General features: G+C 43.8%; 2 protein-coding genes across 2 annotated transcripts in view; one reads left to right on the top strand and one right to left on the bottom strand.

Annotated features, from left to right (window-relative positions):
- The first annotated feature begins 6,404 nt into the window (after positions 1–6,404).
- Positions 6,405–17,584, top strand: PPIE (peptidylprolyl isomerase E). The gene is made up of 10 exons (XM_060784071.2): positions 6,405–6,503; positions 6,705–6,803; positions 8,454–8,497; positions 8,779–8,805; positions 10,354–10,435; positions 11,329–11,429; positions 12,103–12,226; positions 13,516–13,701; positions 15,532–15,674; positions 17,348–17,584. Exons 1-10 carry the CDS (start codon positions 6,473–6,475, stop codon positions 17,414–17,416), a joined length of 906 nt encoding a protein of 301 aa, XP_060640054.1. The 5' UTR covers positions 6,405–6,472; the 3' UTR covers positions 17,417–17,584.
- A 4,884-nt stretch (positions 17,585–22,468) lies between these two features.
- LOC132780394 (bone morphogenetic protein 8B-like) overlaps positions 22,469–27,648 on the bottom strand; it is a 46,292-nt gene continuing 41,112 nt past the window's right edge. The window contains exon 7 of the mRNA XM_060784072.2: positions 22,469–23,005. Coding sequence (XP_060640055.2) covers positions 22,856–23,005 — 150 coding nt within the window. The 3' untranslated portion in view covers positions 22,469–22,855. The remainder of the gene's footprint in view (positions 23,006–27,648) is intronic.

The following is a 27,648-nucleotide window of genomic DNA, read 5'->3' as shown; positions in this document are numbered from 1 at the left end:
TGGCTTGCCTTCTCTTCCTCTTTTTTCTCTCAAAGCAGCCGCAAAGTATGTGCCACACAGCTTTGAATGACCTGGGTTCAAGTCACGAGTGCTTAATGGTTCATTTAACTGCATGGAAACAATACTGAAGCTTCTGTGTAGACATGCCCTTTGCAGCTCTGATTAGGTTGCAACACGAGTCTGCATTGGATGCTCTCCATTCAGGGCAGGGTGAGTTCTTCATGAGGTTTGTCTGAAAAGCATCATTAGCAGCAGAAGGACTGAATGTTTAGAGCAGGGGTCTGCAAACTAAGGTCCAGGAGCTGAATACGCCCCTCCAAGGTCATTTACCCAGCCCTTGCTCAGGGTCAACCTAAGTCTGACATGACTTGAAAGCATACAACAACAATCCTATCTCATCGGCCAAAAGCAGGCCCACACTTCCCATTGAAATACTAATAAGTTTATATTTATTAAAATTGTTCTTCATTTTAATTATTGTAATGTTTTAAGTGTTTTTTGCACTACAAATAAGATGTGTGCAGTGTGCATAGGAATTCATTCATTTTTTTTCCCAAATTATAATCCGGCCCTCCCAACAGTTTGAGGGACTGTGACCTGGCCCTCTGTTTAAAAAGTTTGAGAACCCCTGGTTTAGAGGCTCATATACACTGTTTTATGAGCCTCTGAACCAACACAATTGGTGCTTACTCTATAATTCTCAAAGCGAAATGGTCAGAATAGTAAGAATCGGGAAACCAATATGCCTTTATGGTGTTGGGTCTGAGTTCATCTGCAAAGCCAACCAACCCAAAGGCCTATGAAATCATAGGGGGATTTGTGAACCTTAGTTGAGAGATTCAAAATCTCCATGCCATCCTTGTTGCACAAATACATTCCTTTTCTTACATTCATCAAACAAATGCTATTTTAAATATTAAAAATATCATGTGTTTTATCTAGCAGGATGTTGTGTCAAATAAACTATCATTTCCCAGTTAAAGTACTGAGAAGTAACCTCTCTTAAGTGCTGCTCTTTAGAGGCATTGGACCTCTTCAGATTACGTACAGCCAGAGAAACTAGTAACTATATAGATCTTTATTGATGAATTGTAAAGGTTTTCCCTGACATTAAGTCTAGTTGTGTCCAACTCGGGGGGGGGGGGGGGGTGCTCATCTCCATTTCTAAGCCGAAGAGCCGGCATTGTCTGTAGACACTTCCAAGGTCATGTAGCCAGCATGGCTGCATGGAGCGCCGTTACCTTCCCGCAGAAGCCATAACTATTAATCGACTGACATTTGCATGTTTTCGAACTGCTAGGTTGGCAGAAGCTGGGCCTAACAGTGGGAGCTTACTCCACTCCCTGGATTCGGACTGCTAACCTTTCAGTCAGCAAGTTCAGCAGCTCAGTGGTTTAACCCACGGCACCACTAGGGGGCTTGTTGTATTTTGTGGCAACAAATTCCTTCATTTTAACTACTGCACAAGAGTGTCATACAGGGGAAATCCAGACAAGAATCGATCAGGGCCAGCTAACACTTCCCAACAAAGGATCCCGAGGCAGCAACCAGCTAGACTTTGAAACTGCAAGGCCATTAAATACTAATCAAGTTAGCAAATGGCAACATTCACACTTGCCTCAAACAGACAAAAGCGTTCTTTCTCCCACCCTGGACATTATTCCACAGATATATAAATTTCACTTGCCTAATATCCAACAGACCTCACAACCTCTGAGGATGCCTCCCATAGACGTCATCAAAAATACTTCTAGAAAATGCACTTACAGCCTGGAAAACTCAAAGCAAACCAGTGATTCTGACCATGAAAGCTTTCGACAACACACACATACAACATCTAACGCTTTAAAAGAGAAGGACAAGATAAAAGGATGATTATTCAGAAGAAAAAGCAGGCAGAAACACACAAAGAACAGAAAAAAGAAATAGAGATTTTGAACTTTGAACAATGCCTAAGATTGAGATGGGCTATACAAATGGACTGGTTATATAAAATTATCTTTGGTGTAATATAGAGAAAAAGCATGATAATTATAAAATTTAAGAATAGATTTCTTGTGAAACGATCTTATGAAAAATTATGCTCATTTTCTATTGAAGAACTGGAAAAGAATATATGAAGATCACAAAACAATGTGAGAAGACACATTGAAGAGACAACCAATGGACTTAAAGTTGTTAGAATCTTCACTATTATAACAAATATGTGTTAAAGAAATAGAGATGAAGATTTAGTTGTAACGATGACAATTTTGTAAAAGGAACCCCCCATACCCCAACAACCCCCACCCTCTTTATTTTCTCCTTGCGGCATAATAGAGACTGTAAATATGCAACTAACCAATAACAAATCTATTTTCCCATTTTTTTCTTCCCCTTTCCCCCCACCCTCATGTAAATGTTTAATAAACATTATGGGGGGGGGGGGGGAGAGGTACAGTCAGTCTTCCACATTTTCAGAGGTTTGAAGCACAGGACCCTGGTGAAAGTGAAGAATACAAATAAATGTTTTGGTTTTTTTACTAGACAGAATATCTCTAGGAATGGATACAGGGGTTCTCCAGATGTTTTGCACTTCAATTCTCAGAAACCTCAGCTCCCTTGATCAATAATCAAGGATTCTGGGCACCAAATTTCATCATCATCATCACTTTATTTCTTAATTAGTCGCTCTCCACCAAATTGCTCCGAGCGACTTACAATTTAAAATAGCTTATACACAATATAAAACATTCAACATAAAAACATTCAGCAGTGACTATGGCAAAATTTGATCCAATTACTTAAATGCACAACCAAACAGCCAAGTCTTGAGCGCCTTTACAAAAGGTTGCAACTCTGACATTGCTCTAATATATGGAGGCAATGAGTTCCACAGAATTGGAGCATAGATCAAAAAAGCTCTACGCCTTGTAGCTTCCAAATGTGCCTCCCTAGGACCTGGTATGTATAGGAGATTTTCCTGGGTGGATCGAGGTGACCACTGATGGGGAAAAGGAATGAGGCAGTCCCTAAGATATAAAGGTCCTTGGCCATTTTGAGCTCTAAATGTCAGGATCAGTATCATGTAAGAGATCCGATGTTCTATTGGTAGCCAATGCAGTTGTTACAGAATCGGTGTAATATGGGGTCTTATAGATGATCCCGCTAGCAACCTGGCTGCCGCATTTTGGACCATCTGAATCTTCTGGGTCATTGACTTCGGAAGGCCAGCATATAAGGCATTGCAATAGTCCAACCTAGTGGTGACTGTTGCGTGGATTACCGTTGCCAATGCTTCTACCGAAAGGTAGGATGCTAATTTCCTTGCCTGGCGAAGATGAAAAAAGGCCTGCTTACTTATGGCAGTGATCTGGCCCTCCATCGTCAGTGATGAATCCAACACAACCCCAAAGCTTTTAACAGTGGCAGACGGAACCAGAGCTTCCCCGTCGAAATCAGGCAGAGACTGGGTTAATTCTGGCGGCTGGCCGGGCCAGAGTATCTCAGTTTTTGCAGGATTGACTTTTATTCGTCTTGCTCGTAACCAACTCATCACTGCTTCCAAACACAGCTTAAAGTTCTCAGGAATCACGGTTGTCCCAGGTTCGAGACGCAAGAGTAGCTGGGTATCATCTGCAAACTGGTAGCACTCTATGCCAAAGCTCCGCACCAGTCCAGCAAGTGGTCGGACGTTGATGTTAAATAACAGGGGCGAGAGGATAGCACCCTGGGGAACTCCACAGCAAAGGCAGGAGCTCTCAGAGCTTTGGCCTGACCACTCCACCCTCTGTCTCCGGTCGCGGAGGAATGAATTGAACCATTTGAGGGCTAAACCTCGTACACCAGACGGAGCCAATCGATGAATCAGCAAGTCATGGTCCATGGTGTCAAATGCAGCTGTGAGGTCCAAGAGTACCAATAGCGCTGATCCGCCTCGGTCTAACTGATGACGAATTTCATCAGTAATAGCTACCAAGACAGTCTCTGTTTGAAAACACATGGAAGACTACAGTCTGGGAAACAGTCTATAGTCAACTTACAATTGAAGCTGAACATAGATGCACACTGGAGGAACTAGTGAACTGTCCTCTAGAAATCCCTGGATCCTCCAGGATGAAGATTGAGTCACACTGGAGAACCTGGGATTCCTAGAGAGAACATATTTACATTAAATCCATGAATAAACAAACAGGAAAGATTAAGTCCCTGATTGTCCTCCATCCAAGAAAGCTTCAGGGCAATGCGTTGTTGAAGGCTTTCATGGCTGGAATCTCTGGGTTGCTGTGAGTTTTCCAGGCTGTCTGGCTATGGTCCACAAGCATTCTTTCCTGACATTTCTCCCAAATCTATGACAGGCATCCTCAGAAGTTGTGAGGTTTGTTGGATACTAGGCAATTGGGGTTTATATATCTGGAATGCTCACAATGAGGAAATAACCTGTCTGTTGGAGGCAGGTGTGAATGTTGTAATTAGCCACCTTCATTAGCCTTGAATATCCTTGCAGCTTCAAGGTCTGACTGCTTACTGCCAGGGGGAATCCTTTATTGGGAGATGTAGTTGGCCCTGATCTGAATTTATTATTTATTATATTTGCGGTATTTGTATGCCACACTTCTCAACCCTGAAGGGGACTCAGGGAGGTTCACAGTGTTGGCAACAATTCAATGCCATTGATAAAAAACAGTATAAAACATCAAAATTGTCCCTCCCTTGATAAAACATTAAACATTATTACAGTGTTCCCTCACTTATTGCGGGTGTTATGTTCCAGAACCACCTGTGAAAAGTGAAAATCCGCAAAATAATTATTTTAATATTTATATATCATTTCAGTAGGTAAAGGTAAAGGTTTTCCCCTGACATGAAGTCCAGTCGTGTCCGACTCTGGGTATGGTGCTCATCTTCATTTCTAAGTTGAAGAGCTGGCGTTGTCCATAGACACCTCCAAGGTCATGTGGCCAGCATGACTGCATGGAGCACCGTTACCTTCCCACCAGAGCAGTACCTATAGATCTACTCACATTTGCATGTTTTCAAACTGCTAGGTTGGCAGAAGCTGGGGCTGACAGCGGAAACTCACACTGCTCCCTGGATTCAAATCTGCAACCTTTCGGACAAGCTCAGCAGCTCAGCGCATTAACCCAATGCACCATCGGGGGTTCCTTATTTCAGTAGTTATACACTATTTTAAGTCTTTATAAACCCTCCCCAGACACTTATACACTACATAACCCTCCTTGAATGTGTTGTTCACATAATCCTCAGCTCCGGCTTTATCTGCAGAGGCAGCCTCTCCATACAGACAAACGCTCTTAAGGCCAGAGCGCTTCTAAAATTAATCAAACCTGCCATGTGATCGTAAAGTTGCTTGGCCTTAGTCCGACCACGCACACGTGAGTCCGATGCTAATGTGAAATGGAAAAGCAGAGAATAGCTGCGCACAAGATTGTTGTTTTACCAGGTAAAGGTAAAGGTTTCCCCTGACATTAAGTCCAGTCGTGTCCGACTCTGGGATGTGGTGCTCATCTCCATTTCTAAGCCGAAGAGCCAGCGTTGTCCATAGACACCTCCAAGGTCATGTGGCTGGCATGACTGCATGGAGCGCCATTACCTTCCCGCCGGAGAGAATGCCTCTAGAACATGGCCATATAGCCCGAAAAAACCTACAACAACCCAGTGATTCCAGCCATGAAAGCCTTCGACAATACAGACCTCACAACCTCTGAGGATGCCTGCCATAGATGTGTGCGAAACGTCAGGAGAGAATGCTTCTGGAACATGGCCACACAGCCTGAAAAAAATCACAGCAACCCAGTGATTCCGGCCATGAAAGCCTTCGACAACACATAACCAAAAAGTGGGAGGAGAGAAACCAAACCTAAAAATGTATTGTTGAAGGCTTTCATGGCCGGAATCACTGGGTTGTTGTAGGTTTTTCTGGGCTATATGGCCATGTTCTAGAGGCATTTTCTCCTGACGTTTCGCCTGCATCTACAGCAAGCATACTCAGAGGTAGTGAGGTCTGTCGGAAGTAGGAAAATGGGTTTATATATCTGTGGAATGACCAGGGTGGGACAAAGGTCTGCTGGAGCTAGGTGTGAATCTTTCAACTGACCACCTTAATTAGCATTTGGTGCCTGGGGTAATCTTTGTTGAGAGGTGATTAGATGTGCCTGATTGTTTCCTCTCTGTTGTTTTGCTGTTGTAATTTTAGAGTTTTTTTTTAATACTGGTAGCCAGATTTTGTTCATTTTCATGGTTTCCTCTTTTCTGTTGAAATTGTCCACATGCTTGTGGATTTCAGTGGCTTCTCAGGAGAAAATGCCTCTAGAACATGGCCATAGAGCCCGGAAAAACCTACAACAACCCAAACCTTCAAAGGCAGGACGCTCTGCTTTGACGCAGAAAGCAGTGCGCGCGCTCCTCCTTTTCCTCCTTCCGGCCGCTTTTGGAATCCGTTTCCGGTCGGAGGGGGATTGTGGGAAGGCAAATGGCGTCCACCAAGAGGGTGCTGTATGTGGGTAAGGAGAAAAGACTGGGAAGAGAAGGGGGCGGCTTTCAAAGCTGGGGAGACCTTGGAGGCGGCGGCAGAAAGGCGCCTCGTCGAGCCAAGCGGGCAGGAGTTCTTGGGCCTGGGTTAGGGTTAGACTTGTAGGCCTGCCCTCCTTGCCTTCCCAATGGCGACGTAAGGGGCCTCTCTCTTCTTGTCCCCGTCTCCCTAGGCGGCCTGGCGGAGGAGGTGGACGAGAGGGTGCTGCACGCGGCTTTCATCCCCTTCGGAGACATCACCGACATCCAGATCCCTTTGGATTATGAGACAGGTGAGGAGGAAGGTGGGAAGGAGAGGAAAGAGAAGGGAAAGGAGAAGGAGAGTAAATAAAGGGAGGAGAAGAAAAGGGAGAAGAAAAAGGGGGAGAGGAAAGAGGAGGATAAAGGGAGGGGGAAAGAAGAAGGCAAAGAGGAGGGAGAGAGGAAAGAGGAGGAGAATAAAACAGGAAGAAGAAGAGAAAGGAGAAGAAAAGGATGAGGAAGGAAGATGAGAACAAGACGGAAAGTGGAGGAGAAGGAGAATAAAAGTGGGGAGGAAGAAGAAGAGGGAGCGAAAAGAGGAGAAGAAAAAGAGGGGGAAAGAGGAAGAGGAGGAAGAGAATACAAGGAAGGCGAAAGAAGGAAGAAGAGAAAGGAGAGGGAGAGAAAATAGGGGGAGGAGAAGAAAGGGAGGGGGAAAGAAGAAGGGAAAGAGGAGGAGAATAAAAGAAGGAAGAAGAGGGAGAGGAAAGAGGTGGAGGAGACTAAAAGGGGCAGAAGAATAGAAAGGAGAATAGAAGGATAAAGGAGGGAAGATGAGATCGAGACGGAAAGTGGAGGAGAAGGAGAATAAAAGTGAGGAGGAAGAAGAAGAGGGAGCGAAAAGAGGAGAAGGCAGAAAATAAAAAGGGGAAAGAGAAAGAGGAGGAAGAGAATAAAAGGAGGGGGAAAGAAGGAGAATAAAAGGAAGGAAGAAGAAAACGAGATGGAAAGTGGAGAAGGAGATTAAAAGGGGGGAAGAGGAGAAGGAGGAGAGTAAAAACGGGGAAAGAAAAGAAAAAGAGGAGGAAGAGAATAAAAGAAGGAAGGAAGAAGAGGAAGAAAAGAGGTGGAGGGGAATAAAAGGGGGAAGAAGAATAGAAAGGAGAAGAAAAGGATGAGGAAGGAAGATGAGAACGAGACAGAAAGTGGAGGAGAAGGAGAATAAAAGGGGTGAGGAAGAAGAAGAGGGAGCGAAAATGAGAAGGAGGAGAATAAAAAGAGGGGGAACAGGAAGAGGAGGAAGAGAATAAAAGGAGGGGAAAGAAGGAGAACAAAAGGAGGAAGGAAGAAGAGAACGAGGTGGAAAGTGGAGAAGGAGAATAAAAGGGGGAAGAAGAGGAGAAGGAGGAGAGTAAAAACATGGATGTGGGACCAGGTCTTTGGGTAATCTGTCAAACTGACAAGGACAATGGCGACTAGAGCTTTGGAAAGCATTATGATAATGCTGAATGGACTTGTGGATTACAGAACTCGGCGAACGTTGGCCACCAGATTGGCTTTTTTTTATTAGTTGTTATTGTATTAGTTGAATGTTTTAACTATTTATAATTGTTGCTGTTATATATTTTACTATGTTGAATTGTTGGCATCGAATTGTGCCGGTTGTAAGCCGCCCTGAGTCCCCCCTACTTTCTAATGTTTTAAATGGAGTCTCTGTTCTTGCAATTTGTATCCATTGCTCCATTTGTCCTGGTCTCCAGAGCAGCAGGAAACACACCTTTCCCGCTCCTCAGCGAGACATTTTTTAAATGTTTCAAAGAAAAACAGTAGTTATTTTTCTGACCTGCCTTTTTTCAGTATGAAATTAGGCTTCTCATAATAGTTTTACATGGAGGTCTGGTTGTCTATTGGTTGCCCATAAGGTTTGCTAAACTGATTATCCTTTTCTCATATCTCTGCAGAAAAGCATCGGGGTTTTGCTTTCATTGAATTCGAACTGGCTGAGGTAAGGAAATGCTGACATGTTGGCACCCCAAAAACCAAACATTTTTTGCAGAGGGATCCTATAGCACTTTAGAGCCCCAGAGAACAAGGTGAGTGGGCTAAGCTTTGGTAAACTCAGTTCTGCCTTCATCTCACTTCTTGTTGTTCAAGAAGGACTCTCCTTAACTTTAAATGGCACAAGGAAACCTAAAACACAGTGACCCCCAAGCATGGTATTTGGGGGCAACTTGAAATAAGGGATGATGAGTTATCAGTAAAAATATATCTTCTTTTCTTCTGTAGGATGCTGCAGCCGCCATCGACAACATGGTACGTCTCTCTTTAGATTTTCTGAATTTCATTTTGTGGAAAGATGAAATCCCCGCTCATTCCTAACAATATTTTCTGGTAGAAGTGAAGTAATCTGTTTTATAGACTCCGCTTTGATGGTAGGTTTGTGCACAGAGTCCTTCATTTTGGTTTTGCAAAAAGCACATAGAAAATCTCCCTTGTTCCAATACAGAGTTCTAGCTGAATGGTTCCAGTAAGATTTATTTTTAAATTAAGCAGTCTGACTTTTATGTGCTAAAAAAAAGAGAATACAGAATGAGGATGTCAGTTGTATGAGGGTTCTCCGGAAAGTAAGGTTACAAGGGACGTAGCTCTCGCGGGGAAATTTCTCGTAGGAAGTTGGTATCACTTCCATGTAGCGGGAAGCCAGCGGAAGCGAACAAGTAGTGCCAGTCATCAGTAGCTCATCGACTGGCGTGGTGAAGGTTAGAGATGAGCGTCCTCATTCCATTTCCCTCCGAGTGCAAAGTTTGTGCTGTAATACGCTACTGAAATGCTAAGGGCATGAACGCTGCTGCTATTCATGGCAAAACCGTTTCAGTTTATGGAGAAGATAGCATGTGACAAAATGGGTACGGAATATATTGTGAGACCATGAAGAAACTTCGCAAAGCCATCCAGAACAAATGTGATGGGATACTGACGGCGGGAGCCTATCTCCTTCATGACAATGTGCATCTGCACACCACTCATGCAACTCAAGAGTGGTTGACTTCATTTGGTTGAGATGTTTTAAGCCACTCCACTCACAACCCCGATCTCACACCCAGTGACTACCATCTGTTTACTAAATTGAAGGAACACCTGGGTGGAAGACACTTTTCCAACCACGACAAGGTGAAAATCGGAGTGATGAACTGACTGAAAAAGGTAGAAGGAGACTTCTATGACACAGGCATCAAAAACTCATCCCACTGATGACAAAATGTATTGAACTAAATGGTGATTGTGTGGGAAAATAACGTAATACCTATGCTGCAATCCATGTAAGTTTTATTAAAATATATTCATTCTTTGTCTTTTAAAAAATAGATATAACCTTAATGTATTATTGAAGGTTTTCATGGCTGGAATCACTGAGTTGTAGGTTTTTCTGGCTATAGGGCCATGTTCTAGACCTCACAACCTCTGAGGATGCTTGCCATAGATGCAGGCGAAACGTCAGGAGAGAATGCTTCTAGAACATGGCCATATAGCCCAAAAAACCTACAACAACTCAATTATAACCTTACTTTCTGGATAACCCTCGTAGAATCCAGTGGCAACAAAGAGGGCCAGGGGCAGGGAAATTAGTAGTGTAGTCCACTGAGAAATATGTGGGCATGAAAATGACTAAAGTGAAAGTATGGACAAACATGTTTTGCCTGCTTTAAGAGCCAACATAGTAAAATGGCTGCATTTATCCGGGACAGTGAAGTCCGTTTTCCTACATGATACTCATGTTAAGATGCTAAATCTAACCTACCTTATGTTGGGCTTGTATGAGAATTACATGATGATTTCAAAGTAATCCTCTCCCCTCCTTAGAATGAGTCTGAGTTGTTTGGGAGGACAATCCGCGTCAACTTGGCCAAACCGATGAGGATCAAGGAAGGCTCCTCTCGCCCAGGTAAGCCATGCAATTGGGACAGGAAGAATCATAGAGTTGGAAGAGACCTCGTGGGTCATCCAGTCCAACCCCCTGCCAAGAAGCAGGAAAGAATGGTTCTTCACCTTTGTGTTTCTGTTTGTGTGTACTTTTGGACCAGGGGAGATTCTGTCTGTGAATCCTGAGTTAAATATACCTGAATAGGAAGGTTCCAAAGATTTTTTTCATCTTGTGTATAAACATCCCAGAAATACTTATGTAACAAAATTTGGAAAAAAATGCTCTTCCTAGTTTGAAAATACGTTTTAATTGTGTGGTACTTACTTTGAAAGCAGTTGTTCTACTCCAGAAACTTCGTTTTTGTGGCTGCCACAATCTGTAGAATTGGTTGAGACTGGGATATTCATTGCTGCAGAATATCCTGCAGGATGTGCCGCAGAAGTAAAGTTTTTGCAGTTTAATAAACCTTTTCCATATTTTTATGATAGGGCCCCCTGGTGGTGCCGTGGGTTAAACCACTGAGCTATTGAACTTGCTGACCGAAAGGTTAGCGGTTTGAATCTGGGGAGCAAGGTGAGCTCCCACTGTTAGCCAAGCTCTTCCAACCTAGCAGTTCAAAAACATGCAAATGTGAGTAGATCAATAGGTACTGCTTCTGCAGGAAGGTAATGGCGCTCCATTCAGTTGTGCTTGCCACATGACCTTGGATGCATCTACGGACATCGTCTTAGAAATTAAGATGAGCATTACCCTCCAGAGTCGGACATGACTAGACTTAATGTCAAGGGGAAACCTTTACCTTTACTACCAATTAGGCAATTACATTTATAGCCCTGGACCAAAATCATATTACATAGTGGTATCACTTGATTAACGTTTCTGTTTTCTCATTGCCTTCCATTTTCCTTTGACAGTCTGGTCGGATGATGACTGGCTGAAGAAATTCTCTGGAAAGACGCTTGAGGAGAATGTGGAGGAAGAAGGGGCAGAGCCAGCCCGGTCAGAGGCCCAGGAGGTGCGTGGCCATCTTTCCTTCGGTTAAGTAAGGGGCAGTTGGGGTTCTGTAGGTTTTGCACTTTTAGCACTCCACTTTTGGCCACGGCCTTAGAGCTCATTTTCACACAACTCTTTCTTAGGGGCTGGATGAAGTCATTTAGCACCGCCAAACCTGTAGGTACCTCCAGATTGGCCTGCATAGTTTCCATGCCCATATAGACAATGCGTGGTGGGATAACAGATGCCGAGGTTAGGCAGCCTGATGTCACACATCCTTCAGCTACAGTTTACCCCTTCTCTCTAGACATTTCTAGGTCCTCCAATGCCATTCCATGGTCTTCCATGGCAGAAGTCGACCACAGAATTCTGTTGGAAGACTGAAGAGTTCCTATTGAGGTGTTCTCTCATGTAAAAGACATCACAAATTCTGTCATGAGGGCCCTATGCCCTTAGTGGGAGGGCTGGCTGTAGCTGACGTCAAAGCTCAATGTAGTATAGATTGTAGATCAATGTAGCAAAGTGGATATTATTAATGCACAGTGTTTTATGTTGCAAAGTTATTTGTCCTCAAGTGGTTTTCTGGGGTAGGTTATTTGTGGCCATGGGTGCTATGCTTACATGGCAGATAATTAGGCTCCGACTCACTTGGCTGAGATTTATCATAGAATAAGCTGTATCTCTCCCTGTTTTAGGGAGAGCCACCAGCAAAGAAGTCAAGGGCAAACCCCCAGGTTTACATGGATATCAAGATTGGGAACAAGCCAGCTGGCCGATTGAACATCCTTCTGCGATCGGACATTGTACCTATGACTGCTGGTAAGCAAAACCTCTGGCTGTTGGATATTGTGTGTCTTCAAGTGCCCAATTCCATGGCCCTATAGTTTGCTGTTTGCACTTTCCCATGCCCAGCTCTTTTGATAGCCAGGTCATGCCCATTTTAGTAGCCCTGGATCCGGATTTGAGTATTGATTGGGTGGAGTTTTGATGCTAATGTTTTATACTTTTATGTCTATTCACTTTGTTTTAAAATGGACAAATGCTCCACATGATTATGTTCTTATTTTAATTGTGTATTTGTTTCATGGATTGTTCGTTTATTGTCTTATGGACATTTGGTCCCATATAAGCTGTCCCTTCAGGGAGATGGTGGCAGGGTATAACAATAAAGTTGTTGTTGTTATTTTAACTTAGGGCCACTCTAAGACAACCCTACCTCAGGTTTACCATGCCAAGGTTTGCCACTTTCTGAGGCTGAGAGAGTGAGACTCACTCAGGGGTTCCATGTTGAACAATATTCCCTCGCAGCCTCCTAACTAGGATAGCCAAGGGAAAGGGTTGCTGGGAGTTGAAGCCATATCTAGAAGGGCACACGAAACCCAGTGTAAACGACACAAGGTCTGGTGCAATACCGTTAACTCAAACTAGAATACAATGAAAGAGAGTTCAAAACATGTTTGAAAAGCAGTCAGGGAGGTCCAAACACATATCCCATGTTTATGGCACCCTACTCGAGAAAGAGCCTTCGGTGGCTCAGTGGGTTAAAGCACAGAGCTGCTGAGCTTGTTGACCGAAAGGTCGCAGGTTTGAATCTGGGGAGCGGTGTGAGCTTCCGCTGTTAGCCCCAGCTGCTGCCAACCTAGCAGTTCAAAAACATGCAAATGTGAGTAGATGAATACGTAGCGCTCTGGTGGGAAGGTAACGGCGCTCCATGCAGTCATGCCAGCCACATGACCTTGGAGGTGTCTACGGACAACGCTGGCTCTTTGGCTTAGAAATAGAGTTGATTACCACACCCCAGAGCCGGACACGACTGGACTGAATGTCAGGGGAAAACTTTACCTACTTGAAAAAGGTGTCTTACCCTTCTTGGGTGGCATCTCATAAAAGTGGGAGGACGCCCACATTTATCAAGATAGCAACTGGAAGAGATGTCATATAGCTTTCCGCTGCCATTTGGAGACTCATGGCAGAGGAAACGCAACCTCCTTGGTGGACATTCCATGAACGTGAGAAGTGTTCAGACATTCCAATGGCTTTGGCCCTCTGCTTTTGTGCTTGCTGCCCTTGCTCTCTCAACGGTGCCCCTTTTCTGCTTTGGACCACAGAGAACTTCCGCTGCCTTTGCACCCACGAGAAGGGCTTTGGCTTCAAAGGCAGCAGCTTCCACCGCGTCATCCCCCAGTTCATGTGCCAGGGAGGGGACTTCACCAACCACAACGGCACTGGAGGGAAGTCCATCTACGGAAAGAAGTTTGATGATGAGAACTTCATTCTGAAGCACACCGGGCCTGGTAGGACATTGCCGGTGATGCTGGCTTCGGTTGGGACCTCAGTTGGGCATGATGGCGGGACCATACGTTCCAAACGTTGGGGGAATCCTTATAGTGTGATGTACTGCAGAACCTTTCCAGCAATCCAGAGTCCCTCACAAGGAGTTCTTGAAAATAAATCTGCCTAGTTGCTACAGCTCAACAAAAATTGCTAATGAAAACCACATGCCAAAACTCTTAGTTTTCCACCCCCTTGAATCCATCCCTTCCCCTAAGAGTTCATTACAGCTCTCTGTTAGATCTCATTACACTATGTAACAAAATCTGAACGTTTTTTATTCCTGGTTTGGAAGTGTTATTCCTGTTTAATTGTGATGTCCTTACTTCAACAATAGTTATTCTACTCCAGAAACTTTGTTTTTATTGCCACCACAAACTATTTTGAATTGGTTGAGGCTCCATGAGACTTTCATTGTAAAACTGTAGCAAATTGTGCAGCAAGATGCTCCACAAAAACAAGCTTTAACTCACTGGTGGTGCAGTGAGTTAAACTGTTGAGCTGCTGAACTTGCTGACTGAAAGGTTGGCGGTTAGAATCCAGGGAACAAGGTGAGCTCCTACTGTTAGACCCAGCTTCTGCCAACCTAGCAGTTTGAAAACACACAAGTGTGAGTAGATCAATAGTTACTGCTTCTGTGGGAAGGTAATGGTGTCCATGCAGTCATTATTTATTTATTTATTTACTATCTTTGTATACCGCCCTTCTCAGCCCGCAGGCCACTCAAAGTGGTTTACAGAGGCAACAACTCAATGCGCAACAACACCATAAACATTTAAAAACAGTAACATATAATATAAAACCATAACAAGATGAATAAAACATAAATCATTTGTGTCTATTAGTAAAAAGTTGTCCAATCTCATAATCGTCATTCCATATTCCTATGTCTGTTATACTGCATTTTCAAATGCTTGCTCAAACAGCCAAGTCTTAACTTTTTTCTAGAATGTTAAAAGGGAGGAGGCCGATCTCATGTCCCTAGGAAGGGCGTTCCATAGCCGAGGGGCCACCACAGAGAAAGCCCTGTCTCTCGTCCCCACCAAATGTATTTGTGATGCAGGCGGGATTGAGAGCAGGGCCTCCCCAGATGATCTTAAAAGTCCTAGATGGTTCATAAGGGGAGATGCGATCAGACAGGTAAATTGGGATAGAACCATTTAGGGATTTATAGCCTAAAGCCAGCACTTTGAATTGTACCCGTTATCAAACTGGCAGATAGTGGAGCTGGTGCAACAGAGTTGTATGCTCCCTGAGCGCCGCTCCTGTTAGTAATCTGGCTACCATCCATTGGACCATTTGAAGCTTCCGGACAGTCTTCAGAAGCAACCCCATGTAGAGCGCATTGCAGTAGTCTATACAGGATGTAACCAGAGCATGGACTACCATGGCCAAGTCAGACTTCCCAAAGTATGGACGCAGCTTGTGCACAAGAAAGCCACATGACCTTGGAGGTGTCTATGGATAATGCTGGCTCTTTGACCTAGAAATGGAGATGAGCACCACCCCCAGAGTCGGACATGATTAGACTTAATGTCAGGGAAAACCTTTACTTTTATACCCTTTCCATGTTTTTATGACAGAACCAATTAGGAAATGACATTTATAATCCAGGAACAAAAGTCATGTTATCATTCCGACCTCCGGCTTCAGTCAGTCCTTATCAGTCCTTTTCTCATGAGAAGTCTGCAGATGTCCATATGCTAAATGTCTTGCGCTCTGGCCTCAGAACTGCCATGGGTGAACTCTGCTGTTGTCAGGGCATCTTACAACTGCATGGGTTTATGTTTTAGGCTTGCTCTCCATGGCCAACTCTGGGCCCAACACCAACAGCTCCCAGTTCTTCCTCACTTGCGACAAGACGGACTGGTTGGACGGGAAGCATGTGGTCTTTGGGGAAGTCACGGAAGGGATGGACGTGATGCGGAAGATGGAGGTAAAGCAGGTCCTGGGAGTTCTTGGCCTTGTTTGACTGCATTACATGGTAGTGTAGAGGGGACCTTATAGTGGAACTATTTTTCCTCCTTCAGAACTCCTTTAGTAAACACTTCCATAACAAACCCATTTAACCTATTTACTCGAATCTAATGCTCACCTTTTTTTTTTTTTTTGCTAAATTACCTCACCAAAATTAGGGTCCACATTAGACTCGCATAATACGGTTATCTTAATGCTCAGCCAAAGTGAAAGTGGAAGCTGCTTCAGGAGCATCTGGAGCTCCTCTTTGAGGGGCATAATCTCTAATTTTATTGCCATGTTTCAAATCTATGCAATCCTGAGATTTGTAGTTTAGTGAGGCATCAGCATTCTTTGGTAAAGAAGGCTCCAGACCTTGTAAAACTACAGCTCCCATGGCTTCATAGCATTTAAAGTGGATTCATTCTATGGCATAGATGCACCCCTAAGTTTTTTTTCCTTCCAATGCTGAAAGGTTTGGTTTTCTAACTCTTTTGTTTTTAAAAGAAGCAACTGTAATGCACACCTTTTTTAGCCAAATTACAAAGAGATCCTTTAACAATGCCAGCCACAGATGCAGGCAAAATGTCAGGAGAAAATGCTGCTACAACATCGCTATACAGCCTGGAATCCACTCAACACCCCAGTGATTCCAGCTATTAAAGCTTTTAACAATACAAGGAGGGCACTTTTTGCCGCTGTGCATTCCATCCACCAGCAAATACTTTTTTGGTTTCAGGGTTTTGAACATTGAAGTATTAGTCCAAGGGTGCTTGAGACTCGAGTCAATACAGTATTTCATTTTTCCCCACTGTCCTGCACAAAATGGCAGCTGGAAGTGATGCCCTGTAACTTCCTGTTGTTATTTTGAGAGGTGTCGTGCAGGGAAAATGTAGTATTTGAGAACAGTAGGGGTTTTCTGGAGTGTTTGTTGGACATAGGAAGAGTTTTGCTGTGTTTTCATTCATTCGCTGGGCTTTCAGGAGGCCCAGTATCAGGGTCTAGGGGCCCACTTGTCCCAAAATTACTGGTTTCTGCGAAATGGGAGGAATGAGAAGATTGGTGGGAGGTGCTTTAAGGGCTACAATATTGGGGTTTAGGGGCCACAAGCATGATTATTATTTTTTTATAGTTATTATTGTTGTTGTTTTATTTCTCACCCACCTCTCCTTATGGCTCAAGACAGGGGGCACCATAGTTAAAAACACATCATAAAATGTTATGCAAAATTTATATGGGACCCCTAGTGGCAGAGCAGATTAAACCGCTGAGCTGCTGAACTTGCTGACCAAAAGGTTGGCAGTTCTAATCCAGGGAGTGAGGTGAGCTCCTGCTCTTAGCCCCAGCTTCTACCAACCTAGCTGTTTGAAAACATGTAAATGTGAGTAGATCAATAGGTACCACTTCTGCGGGAAGGTAACGACGCTCATGCCGTCATGCCGACCACATGACCTTGGAGGTGTCTACGGAGATGAGCACCAACCCCCAGAGTCGGGCACGACTAGACTTAATGTCAAGGGGAAAGCTTTACCTTTACCTTATGTGGACTGCATTTTCCCCTACTATACATGCTGTAAGGTGTAAAGATCTCATTTGATATCTCTTCTTTTTTCTCTCTCTCTTTCTCTTTTTCCCCTTCTTTAAAATATCCAGGCTCAAGGCACCAAAGATGGGAAGCCAAAGGAGAAAATTATTATATCCGACTGTGGGGAATATATGTGATCCTTTATCCTGGCTGAAGCAAAATAGAGAACTGTTCATTGCAAACAAAAGGGGTTCTGACCTCTTCTCTGTATCTTCTCTACCTATAGAGATTTTTGAAATGTATTTTGTACAGAATTTCCTCCATTTTAAACAAAGAGCTATTTTTTCTATAAAAGTAAACAAACAGATCTGGCTTCTTATTCCTCCCAGTTGCTGAAACATTTTAAGCTTATGCTAGATAGGGTTTCCCACTTGATGTGTTTCATAGTAAACCATAACTTTATACTGATGTATATTGAAGTAAGGGGCCCCATGGTGGCGCAGTCGGTTAAACAGCTGAGCTTGCTGACCAAAAGGTCGGCGGTTCGAATCTGGGGAACGGGTGAGCTCCCACTGTTAGGCCCAGCTTCTGCCAACCTAGCAGTTCAAAAACATGCAACTGTGAGTAGATCAATAGGTACCACTTCTGCGGGAAGGTAACGGCATTCCATGCATCATGCTGGCCACATGACCTTGGAGGTGTCTGTGGACAATGCCGGCTCTCTGGCTTAGAAATGGAGATGAGCACACACACACACACCCCAGAGTTGGACACAACTAGACTTAATGTCTGGGGATACCTTTACCTTAAATTGAGGTAAAATATTGATTTTCCTCAGGGAAAGAGGAAGTTTCTTTTTCTTAGTAGTTTCTTCCTCCAATCTCTCCTGGCTTTCTAAGATCGAAGAAGAAACAGTCAATTTGAAGGATAAACCTTCACAGGAACAAACTTCTATTAGTTTAAGGGTGATCTACACTGTGGAATTAATCCAGTTTGACACCACTTTAACTGTCATGGTTTATTGCTATAGGATCCTGGGATTTGTAGTTTAAAATGATCTTTAGCCTTCCCTGCCAAAGAGGGCTGGGGCCTCTCCAAACTGCAGATCCCACAATCCCATAGCATTGAGCCGGGGCAATTAACTGCATTCATTCCACAGTGTAGATGCAGCCATAGTTTCTTGTTAGCCTCTTTCCCAATATGAATGAAATCCTGGAATTTAGGGGTGGAAATCAGAATAAACCAGGGTCTGTGCTGTTTCATCTCTCTCTCTCTTTAAAAATATGTCATTTTCTCGCACAATTGTGCCATAACATCCTGTGGGAAGGCTGACGAAACCCGTCTTCAAGGCAAAGAGGAGAGGAAGGGTTTCTCTTTCTTCCCTTGGTGCATAATTATGGGCTTTGCTGCCCCAGGATCCGCCAGAAGCGGATTTGAGGGAAGCAAAAAATAGAGCCTCCTCCCCGAATTTCAAGGAAAGATCGGTGGGAAGAGCTGCAAAAGGGAGTTGTTATCTATGCAAACTTTAATGGGAAGTATTGTTACAAAAGGGAAGGCCGGAGGGGTGTTGCTCTGCATCTGCCAGGCAAGGAAAGGAACTGGATCTTCCGGTGCATTTGGAAAGGCTGAGAGGTTATTTAAACAGCAGCCAGGGATAGTGCAAATTCTGCAGAATCCATAACATGTTGACGTGTGGGAAATGGAGACATACCTTTTGCTGTAGGGAAGGAACAGGGGGATGCTTCGAGGAGAGCAGGACAGGAATTACTTTGTGATGAGAGTTGCCAAAGGGCCCCTTTTGCATAGGGAAGGCTGCGTACTGCAAGGTCAGCAAAGCGGGTTAGGAAAAGCAATGCTGTGTGGATACATACCCCATGTTCAACTGGTTTATGGCTAGCTATTTGGGGCATCCTTCTCCGCATGAACTGAATGCACTTTGCCCCATTGAACTGAGTGGCACACTGGCCAGGGTGTCAGCTTTCCCAATGACAAGCCTCCCCCTTAAACTTCAGGCAATATGCTTGAAAATATATCACTATGTAACACAATTTTTGTTCCTGGGTTATAAATATCCTTTCCTAATTGTTTAGATCATAAAAACATGGATAAAGTATATGAAACTGCAAAAACTTTATGTGGGAGGGACATCTTGCAGCACATTTGGCCTTAGTTTGTCAATGAATATCTCAGAGTCTCAACCAATTTGACCAAGTTTGTGGCAGCCACAAAAACAAAGTTTCTGGGAGAGAACGTCTACTTTCAAAGTAAGCAACACACGTTTACACAGGAAATAACACTTTCAAACCAGGAACAACATTTTTCAAATTTTGTTACACAGTGTAATAGACGTTCTAATATTATTACTGAATGAAATGAAAATTCACCCTACAATATTCCTATTGTATAAATAATGTTCTTACAGTTGTGAGTGGGCCCCTTTGGCAACCAGTATATATATGTGTGTGTGTGTGTGTATACATATATGTATGTATGAATATGTGTGTGTGTATGTGTGTGTGATATATATATATATAAATGTAATGTTCCTTTGTGGGATTAACATAACACAAAAACCACTGGATGAATGGACACCAAATTTGGACACAAAACGCCTATCAGGCCAACGAGTGACCATCACTCATAAAACACTGAATAACACAGCAGAAGAGACTTAAAAAACCCAAAACAAAAATTACATTAGCATGCGCAAAACACATATATACACAAATATATACACACACAAAACACATATAAACAGATGGGCCACAGCAACGCGTGGCAGGGGACGGCTAGTGTATATGTGTGTGTATGTATGTATGTGTGTGTGTGTGTATGTGTGTGTATATATATATAGAGAGAGAGAGAGAGCCCCCAGTGGTGCAGCGGGTTAAAGCACTGAGCTGCTGAACTTGCTGACTGAAAGGTCGGCAGTTTGAATTCGGAAAGCAGGGTGAGCTCCCGCTGTTAGGCCCAGCTTCTGCCAACCTAGCAGTTCAAAAACATGCAAATGTGAGTAGATCAATAGGTACCGCTTCGGCAGGAAGGTAACAGCGCTCCATACAGTCATGCCGACCACATAACCTTAGAGGTGTCCATGGACAATGCCAGCTCTTCAGCTTAGAAATGGAGATGAGCACCATCCCCCCACAGTTGGACTTGATTAGACTTAATGTCAAGGGGAAACCTTTACACACACACACACACACACACACACATATATATATATATATATAAGCTTTGGATAGCACAGAGAAGGGTCAATAACCCTGTGGGGTTTCTTTTGCTGTCTGTGCCCCAGTACATAAGGTTTCACCTCACTTTCTTTCCCTGTGCGGATTGGTTTTTGGGAAATGTGGCTTGTTGTGGAAACAAGGATTAGAGAGAAAGCTTCAATGGAGACTCCTTTTCTCCCAGATAATAATTCTTCCAGGAGTGGATTTCTCTTTCAAAGGGCAGATTCCTCTCACTTCCTGTTGTCTCACCTCTGTTCTTAACTTGGAGTCATATGTAAGTCAGATGTTTGTTACTTGGGGGTGGCTTGTATTCACTTCAGATGACCTGTAGAGGAGACCATGTCAGGTCTATCTCCAAGTGTTAATTCAGAATAAAATCTGTGTGGAGTGGGAACAGGTGCACCTATACATAACATGCCCTACCACCACTTGTGGATTAGCAGAATTGTGTAGGTCATGCAGGAGATGCAAACAAGATACACAGAGAAAGAGCTAGGAGACCTGACTTACCCCTGTGGCCTGAAGGGTGCTTCCCTTTGGCCAGTGAGAGCATAAGCTGCACCCTCCTCTTTCCAGACTTGCCGCCAAAGCCCTTCCAAACGGCAGGCATCTTGCAGGATAGAGACAGGAGCAACCCAAATACTGTCCTCTCAGTTTTGCCCACAATCCAACAAGTGACCCGCAAAGGACTGTCTCTCAAGAGAGTCTGCCATGTATTTTGTGGGAAAGGAGCGGAAAGTGCCACCTCTTTGATCCATCAGATTTGTTCCCACAGTGACATTCTACAGGCCAGTGTTCTTAAATGCAGGTTTAATTTATTTTCACAGAATGTGTATCATCCTCATTATTACACTATGTAACAAAATTTGAAAGAAAAAAAATCTATTTCTGGTTTGAAAGTGTTATTTACTTTTCAGTTGTGCAGTACTTATTTTGAAAGTAGTTATTCCACTCCAGAAACTTTGTTTTTGCAGCTGCCACAAACTAGGTTGAATTGATTGAGACTCAATGAGATATTAATTGAAAACCTAAAGCAAAATGTGCTGCTGCAAGATGTCTCTCCCACAAAAACAAAGTTTTTGCAGTTTAATAAAACCTTTTCCATGTTTTTATGATATAGCTTATTCAGAAATGACATTTCCAATGCAGAAACAAAAATTACATAGGGCCCTTCCAGACAGGCCCTATATCCCAGGATCTGATCCCAGGTTTTCTGCCTTAAACTGAATTATATTAGTCCCCACTACCAGATAATCTGGGATAAACAGAAAAACTGGGATCTGATCCTGGGATAAAAGGCCTGTCTGGAAGGGTACTTAGTGTTATTTGCCTTTTTGGTTTTGGGATTGCTTTGAACAAGGGCACTTTGGGACCTAAATTGCCAATCCCAAATATTTCCGAAGTATAACAATCCATTTACATTTGCTTGGTGCTCATCAGGGACTCCCAAAAGACTGGAGAATGTTGGTGGCTTTGGTCCCCAATGGGGACAACACACTTTAAGGCTGGATATACGCTGCCCTATAATCCAGATTATCAAATCAGATAATCCAGATTATCAACTTTGAACTGGATTATATCAGTCTACACTGCAATATAGCCCAGTTCAAATCAGGATTTTATCTGGCAATGTAGATAACTTGTGTTGCAGTGTCTTCTGCTCCTTCTGCCCCATTAGAATTGGGAAAACCACACGCTGCTGTAAGCCACCATGTTTGGTAATGGATGCGTTATGTGAACTTATGTGGTTGGCTGCCTTTTGTGGTCCTCTTTTTTATAGAATCCCCTGACACTAGATCTTGCAACCCTGAGCTTTAGAAAGAGCAGGGTTTCCACTTGGTTTAGGGAGGAGGAGCGATTGGACAAGGCCCCAGGCCCAAAAAGGGCAGAGCCTCTCCGTTCGCCATGGTAATCCAGCACCCCCACCCTTTGTTTACAGTGTACCTTGGCCCCAAACTGGACCCGAGACCCGGAAACGCCAGGGATCAAAGAGAGCCTCTTGGTGCCAAAGGGGTGTGTTGATTTGCACTGCTTTCCTTTAATTTCCAGGGCAAGGATCTGTGGGCGCCTTGTTTCCTTGTCACTGAATACAGAACAGGCCTGTGTTGTTGGGGGCTCGGCCAGGGCATGTTTGCGTTCCCTTGGCCAGGCCTCTTCTGCAGCTTCAAAGGGCCAAGTCCTGAGTGTGAAGCCGAGGTCAGGCCAAACCATGCACTACTTGCATTATCCCAGAGGTCAGGGCAAACCCATGCACTACTTGCATTATCCCAGATTGGTCAGTCTGTGTCCTTTGCCCCCCTACGGTTGTGTTTTTTTTTTATAGCGGTCCTCTTATAGTCTTATTGGAAGTGAGTCCTTGCTTCCTTTCCCCCCAAAACCCAGCCACAACCCAGACCCAGGTCTTCAGTGGCAGCCGCAGGTCTTGACCACCATGTTGCGGTGCTTCTTGAGGATGACGTTGTTGTTGCTGTCATAGTAGAGGACGGAGGTGGCGCTGAGCTTGGAAGGGGCGCAGCAGGCCTTGGGCACCGCCTCCGGCTTCATCAGGTGGACCTGTGGGAAACAGAAACACACAGGCCAAGGGTGGGAGACAGCCCAGGAAAGGCCCCAGCACCATAGTTTTCCTTGGGACTGTTGTACTCCAAAAATCACAGAGTCACAGAGCAGGAAGGACCCCCAAAGGTCATCCAGTACTACCTCTTTCTGCCAGGCAGGAGAACACTGTCCAAGCCCTCCAGCCGTAGATAGTTGGCGATAGAAATTATATGTATAAATATATAGAATCCTAGATTTCAATGAGCCTCATTGGCAGTCTTTAGAAAGAACTTGAAGACCTGGCTGTTCCGATGTGCCTTCCCAGAATAGGAAATCTCCAATACCAAGTCCCAGAAGCACTTTATCAGAACTAAGATTGCCGCACACTTCACGCTGCACTTACCTTATAAGCCTTATATACCACCTGTCACATCAGCACTTTTAATTCTGTACCCATTACTCTGGCCCGGCCCAGTTTTATTGTGTCTTAGTGTATTATTTATTGCTTGTTGTTTATATTGCTTTAATTGTTTTAATTTGCTTTAGGTTTTGTATTGTTATGTTGTGTGTTGACGCCTTGGCCTTTGTAAGCCGCATCGAGTCCTTCGGGAGATGCTAGCGGGGTACAAATAAAGTTTAATAATAATAATAATAATAATAATACTTTCCAACCCCTATTCTGTCACCATCAAAACCCTCCTGACAGATGGCCATCCAGCGGCCGCTTAAAGATCTCCACAAAAATAGACACAATTGGATTCCCTGGATTTGGAAGGGAGCACCAAAGGCCATCCAGTCCAATTCCCTTCTGCCAGGCAGGAGTGCACAATCTAAGCCCTCTCGACATCTGCTTATATTATCTCTAAGATTACTTTTTTTATTCAAAAAGAAATAAAAATATTAAATACAATACAAAAACAGATTTTAATAATATATATCATTAAAACTAAGCAGTTATCTGACCAGCAACTATGACATACACATGACACACTAAATCTAAAAAGAACTCAATAACCTGTTATTATCAGCATTAGTATTTATATCCCGCTTATTTATTGGATTTGGGGGTCCTGGTGGCACAGGGAATTAAACTGCTGAGCCGCTGAATTTGCTGACTGAAAGGTTGGCGGTTCGATTCCAGGGAACGGGATGAGCTCCTGCCCAACTTCTGCCAAACTAGCAGTTCGAAAACATGAAAATATGAGTAGATCAATAGGTACCGCTTTTGAGGGACAGTAGCGATGCTTCATACAGTCATGCTGGCAACATGACCTTGGAGGTGTCTAGGGACAACACCAGTTCTTCAGCTTAGAAATGGGGATGAGCACCACGCCTGAGAGTTGGACACGAATAGACTTAATGTCAGGGGAATGTTTTACCTTTACCTATCTATTTATTGGATTGCTTTTGCATTCCTCTTTGGATCATTTGTTTTCCAATTATATTTCATAGTTTTATATTGGCATTATTCCTTCCTTCCCTTTTGCATGACTGTTTTAGAATACGGTATATATCTTTGACATAATATTACGTATATACTAGTTCCTTCCTTGGAAACTTTTAAACAGAGTTTGGATGGGTTGTTGTATGTTTTTTCGGGCTATATGGCCATGTTCTAGAGCAGTGTTTCTCAACCTGGGGGTTGGGACCCCTGAGGGGGTCGCGGGGGGGGGGGGGGGTGTCAGAGGGGTCACCAAAGACCATAAGAAAACACAGTATTTTCTGATGGTCATGGGGATTCCATGTGGGAAGTTTGAGCCAATTCTATTGTTGGTGGAGTTCAGAGTGTTCTTTGATTGTAATGAACTATAAATCCCAGCAACTACAACTCCCAAATGTCAAGATCTATTTTCCCCGGACTCCACCAGTGTTCACATTTGGGCATATTGAGTATTCATGCCAAGTTTGGTCCAGATCCACCATTGCATGAGTCCACAGTGCTCTCTGGATATAGGTGAACTACAACTCCCAAACTCAAGGTCAATGCCTATCAAACCCTTCCAATGTTTTCCATTGGTCATGGGAGCCAAGTTTGGTTCAAATCCATCGCTGGTGGAGTTCGGAATGCTCTTTGATTATAAGTGAACTATAAATCCTAGCAACTACAACTCCCAAATTACAAAATCAATCCTCGCCCAACCCCACTAGCATTCACATTTGGGTGTATTGGGTATTTGTGCCCAGTTTGGTCCAGTGAATGAAAATGCATCCTGCATATCAGATATTTACATTATGATTTATAACAGTAGTAAAATGACTTATGAAGTAGCAATGAAAACAATATTATGGTTGGGGGTCACCACAACATGGGGGACTATATTAGGGGGTCACGCCATTAGGAAGGTTGAGAACCACTGTTCTAGAGGCATTCTCTCCTGACGTTTCGCCTGCATCTATGGCAAGCATCCTCAGAGGATGCTTGCCATAGATGCAGGCGAAACGTCAGGAGAGAATGCCTCTAGAACATGGCCATATAGCCTGAAAAAACCTACAACAACCCAATGGTTCCGGCCATGAAAGCCTTCAACAATACAGTGTTTGGATGGCCATCTGTCAGGGATGCTTTTCCTGCATGGCAGGGGGGTTAGACTAGATGGCCCATGTGGTCTCTTCCAACTCTATTCTATGATTCTATGAACTGTTTTGGGCTTCTTTTACATTGACAGAACTATATAGATGATGATGGTGGTGGTGATGACAAGTTTTAAGAGAGAACAGCATTCTTCGCTGTCTAAAAAGTATCTGTTTGCTCTGTTTGGCGGAGGAATAAGTGTCAGCCCTGAAGACGAAATACATGCCACCTGTCATGACTTGAAGAAATGGAGAAGAAAACTTCAAAGCAGTGTTTGTTTCTATGGGATGGCAAGTTGGCTTACTGAGGATGGATCTCCTTAGAGAGGAAGTCATTTGCAACAACATTTATCCAAAAAATGTGTAGCACCTTGAGTTTATGTTGGAAGCCCTTCCAAGCCCAATGAGGAAATTAAGAGGCCGGCAAAGGCTTGGCTGTAGTGCGGAGGGAGGCCACATTTATATCAGTCAAATCTCTGGAGGAGGGGTGAAAGAGCTTGAGGCACCAGGAACATAAAAGAATGGGGGAACGGAATAAAAACAATATTTCCTCATTTCCCTCCTGAGCTGCCTTTAATCTAATTAGAAAAAACACCCTTCATTGATGCCAAAGGAGGCTTTCAAAGCCTCGTTGCTGTGCATTTAAAGGGCTTTTTGTTGGGGTGTATATTAGAGTCTTTAACTTTCCCTTCAACTGCATCTTACGGAGGGCTTGGATTTGTAGTTTTGTGATGCTTAGACTTTTCTGACAGGGAGTTCCTCCAATGCAGCGCTTCCAAAACGTCAGCCTTCCAAATGTTTTGGAATCATCATCATTATTATTATCGAAGGCTTTCATGGCTGGAATCACTAGGTTCTTGTGGGTTTTTTCGGGCTATAGAGCCATGTTCTAGAGGCATTTCTCCTGACGTTTCGCCTGCATCTATGGCAAGCATCCTCAGAGGTAGTGAGGTCTGTTGGAATTAGGACAATGGGGTTATATATCTGTGGAATGGCTGGGGTGGGGCAAGGAGCTCTTCCCTGCTGCAGTTAGGTGTGAATGTTTCAGCTGATCACCTTCATTAGCATTTGAAGGCCTGCCTGAGCCTGGGAAAATCTCTTGCTGGGAGGTGTTAATCTGTGCCTGGTTGTTTCCTCTCTGTTGTTTTGCTGTTGTAATTTTAGAGTTTTTTAATACTGGTAGCCAGATTTTGTTCATTTTCATGGTCTCTTCCTTTCTGTTGAAATTGTTATTATTATTATTATTATTAACTTTATTTGTACCCCGCTAGCATCTCCCGAAGGACTCAATGCGGCTTACAAAGGCCAAGGCCTCAATAAAACAATAGCATAACAAATACACAACTTAAAGCAAATCAAAACATTAAAGCAATAACAGAAACAACAAAAACAATACATCATAACACAATAAAACTAGGGCCGGGCCAAATGTAATGGGTACAGGTGGTACCCAATGGGTGTGACAGGTGGTATGTCGGATTTTAGGGTAAGTGCAGTGTGCAAGCAATCTTAAAACTCTGATAAAGTGCTTCTGGGACATATTGCTGGAGTTTTCCTATTCTGGAAAGGCACATCAGAACAGCCAGGTATTCAAGCTCTTCCTAAAGACTGCCAACGTAGGGGCTTGTCTGATGTCTTTGGGGAGGGTGTTCCAAAGTCAGGGGGCTACCACAGAAAAGGCCCTGTCCCGCATCCCCACCAAATGCGCCTGCGACACAGGTGGAATCGTGAGCAGGGCCTCTCCGGATGAGCAAAGAGAACGCGTGGGTTCATAAACGGAGATGCGGTCACACAGGTAGGCTGGTCCCAAACCGTTTAGGGCTTTGTAGGTAAGCACCTGCACCTTGAATTGGGATCGGAAAATAAACGGCAGCCAATGGAGCTCCTTGAACAGGAGGGTTGACCTCTCTCTGTAAGGAGCACCAGTTAACATCCTGACCGCCACACATTGAACCAGTTGAAATTTCCGAGCCGTTTTCAAGGACTTCAGCTCCCAGAATCCTTGATGCTTGGCCAAGCTCATTGAGGTTTCTGGAAGTTGAAGTCCAAGAATCAAAGTCTGTGAATGAATGATCTAGTTTTACATGAGT

Source organism: Anolis sagrei, chromosome X, assembly GCF_037176765.1.
Source record: "Anolis sagrei isolate rAnoSag1 chromosome X, rAnoSag1.mat, whole genome shotgun sequence".
NCBI lineage: Eukaryota > Metazoa > Chordata > Lepidosauria > Squamata > Dactyloidae > Anolis > Anolis sagrei.
The sequence above is the reverse complement of the archived record's forward strand: the minus strand, read 5'-3'. Positions and strand labels throughout refer to the sequence as shown.